The sequence below is a fragment of the Quercus suber genome, unplaced genomic scaffold (genome assembly GCF_002906115.3).
Source record: "Quercus suber isolate HL8 unplaced genomic scaffold, Cork oak 2.0 scaffold_326, whole genome shotgun sequence".
Classification (NCBI taxonomy): Eukaryota; Viridiplantae; Streptophyta; class Magnoliopsida; order Fagales; family Fagaceae; genus Quercus; species Quercus suber.
This window is the reverse complement of record NW_027069779.1, coordinates 27,685-30,176: the sequence shown is the minus strand read 5'-3', so window position 1 is coordinate 30,176 and position 2,492 is coordinate 27,685. Positions and strand designations below refer to the sequence as shown.

The following is a 2,492-nucleotide window of genomic DNA, read 5'->3' as shown; positions in this document are numbered from 1 at the left end:
TATTGTTAAGCGTAGCCAATTTATGACCCGCTTCAATATTACTCCATTATAATGTCACACAGAGGAGCCTGCAGTCAATTACTACAAATTTACAAGTATGATGCAGAATTGTTATTCAAGTTTCCCAGGAAAACTCTTCTCCCCAAAAAAAAAAAAGTTTCCCCAGGAAAACAAAAAATAAAAGATGTTCAATAATTTGCACGAATGTTATACGATTAAATACAAACCCATTTTGGGGGGTAAAAATACTGTAGTTCTTAATGCTTCATTGAAAAATGCCCTTTATTAATTGTGTAGCTAAATGCAATCGTGTCACCGTGGAGACCATTAAATTTGGGAAATGGACCCAGGGGGCCAGGCATTAATTAATTGCAATTTTTCATAACGTAAAGTAAAGCATTGTAGAAGTAGAAAGAGAAATGCAAAGAAAGAAATCCCACTCCGCAAATATTACCCAAGGAAGGAAGGAAGGAAGAGACTGAACATTGACCAGGTCACCCATGACCCAAAAAGAATAAAAAGAAGAATATAGCAAAATATAATTTAGGGTAAATAATCCCATCCACTAAACAGGACATCTCATCTATAATTAGGCTATGTAATCCCATCTAATAATCACAACCTCCCATCACTCATAAGCCCCATTTAAGCAAAAACAAAACCCACCTCACCTCTCTACCCTCAACTACCTTAACCAACCCAAAAGCCCCAAATTCGCCTCCCCAACAAAACAATCTCAATACTTCATTCATTCATTCATATATATTAAAAAAACCAAAAACAAAACCGCTTTTCAGCTTCCCAAACCCCCCAGAAATAAAAAACACATAAAACACATAAATAAAAAAGTCTCTCTTTTGTTTTCAGCATTTTCAGGAATCCGAATTCCTCAGATTTCAAAATCACCACCCACAAAACAAATGTGGCGGTCGTGGGGCAAATCAACGGTTAAGATTCACGACACGTCATCATCTCCATCCCCATCCACCCACTTCGCTTGCTCTTCCTTCAAAGACCTACCTGACCTCTGCTTAGACGACGACGTCGACGAGTCCGACTCCTCTTCCTCTCAATTCTCCACCTCTAAAAAACCTTTACCTTCCATTTTCCACCGAGTCCGACTCGCCAGCTCGCTCCTCCGCTCCTGGTCAACTCGCCCGCCCGAGTCCGTTTTCAATGGCCAATCCGGGCCGTCGATTTCATTCCCTGGCGCAGAGAAACGAATCGTATTGTACTTCACCAGCCTCCGCGTGGTCCGGCGCACGTTCGAGGACTGCAGAGCCGTCCGATCTATTCTCCGTGGGTTTCGCGTCTCGATCGACGAACGAGATCTATCCATGGATTCCGGGTTCCTGACCGAGTTACAGCAGATCCTCGGTCAAAGAAAGTTGACGTTACCGAGGGTTTTCATTGGCGGTAGGTACGTCGGAGGCGCGGACGAGATTCGCCAACTTCACGAGACCGGCGAGCTCAAGAAAATCGTACAAGGCTTGCCCGCAGTGGAACCTGGCGTCTGTGACACGTGTGGCGGTTATTGTTTTATTCTCTGTGACGAGTGCCACGGTAGCCATAAGCTGTACAACGACAAAACTGGCTTCATGTGTTGTATCGCGTGCAATGAGAACGGTCTCATCAGGTGCCCTTCTTGTTCTTGCGCTCCTCCCTGATCCGTCTGATTGATTGCTTTAGACTCTATTAATTTTTTTAATCTTTTTTTTTTTAAATAGCAAAATTTTTTTTTTTTTTTGGGATATTTCAGTTTTGTAGTTTTTTGTGTTTTTATTTTTAAAAGTTTTAGTTGGGTGTGGAAGCATGCGTTTGGTTGGAAAACATAGAATGAGCCAGCCACACAACATGTGCCCATTGAAATGTTGTTCAAAGATTATATGAGCTAACTCTGGTTAGTTATTTTTATTTTTTATGAATTAAGGTAGTGTGGTGACATGAAAAAGAGAAAGACTGTTTGTATATATATTTAGCAAATTTGTATAAATTTTTTTTTTTATTTTTGGTATTAAATTTTATGTTATTAAAAAGAAAGAAATCTTTTAGTATTTTGACAATTGGGTTGAATGATGTGCCATGGTTTATTAATAAATAAAAGTTTCATCGCACTCGGATCAGAATCATTTGTGATTGTCATCAATTTCATCTGAGAATTATAAAATTCCAGCGCCGCCTTACGTGTAATATTATGGAGGCTTTGAATACTAGCCTGTTGGGCACATGGGCGTGTAAAAAGTCCGGCTGATTTGTGGTTTGGCAGAGAATGAGTATGACAATGCAGAAGGTGGCATCTATGTGAACGTGGAATCGATTGAGTGAACCCCTTCGTCTTTGCTACTTTCTTTTTGTCTGAATTCTGACTTGACCCCAGAGCTTGGTGGAGATAAGGGTGGGTTTTCTTTAACTGAAATTATGAAATACGTTTTTAATTTTTGGCATGGGAACTATTAGAAATTCAATGTTTGTTCTTTTGATAATCAATAATG

At 40.0% G+C, this 2,492-nt stretch overlaps 1 protein-coding gene across 1 annotated transcript; it reads left to right on the top strand.

Annotated features, from left to right (window-relative positions):
* Positions 1–482: 482 nt before the first annotated feature.
* Positions 483–2,005, top strand: LOC112040712 (uncharacterized protein At5g39865). The gene has a single exon (XM_024073603.2). It carries the CDS (start codon positions 921–923, stop codon positions 1,665–1,667), a length of 747 nt encoding a protein of 248 aa, XP_023929371.2. The 5' UTR covers positions 483–920; the 3' UTR covers positions 1,668–2,005.
* The last annotated feature ends 487 nt before the right edge of the window (positions 2,006–2,492 follow it).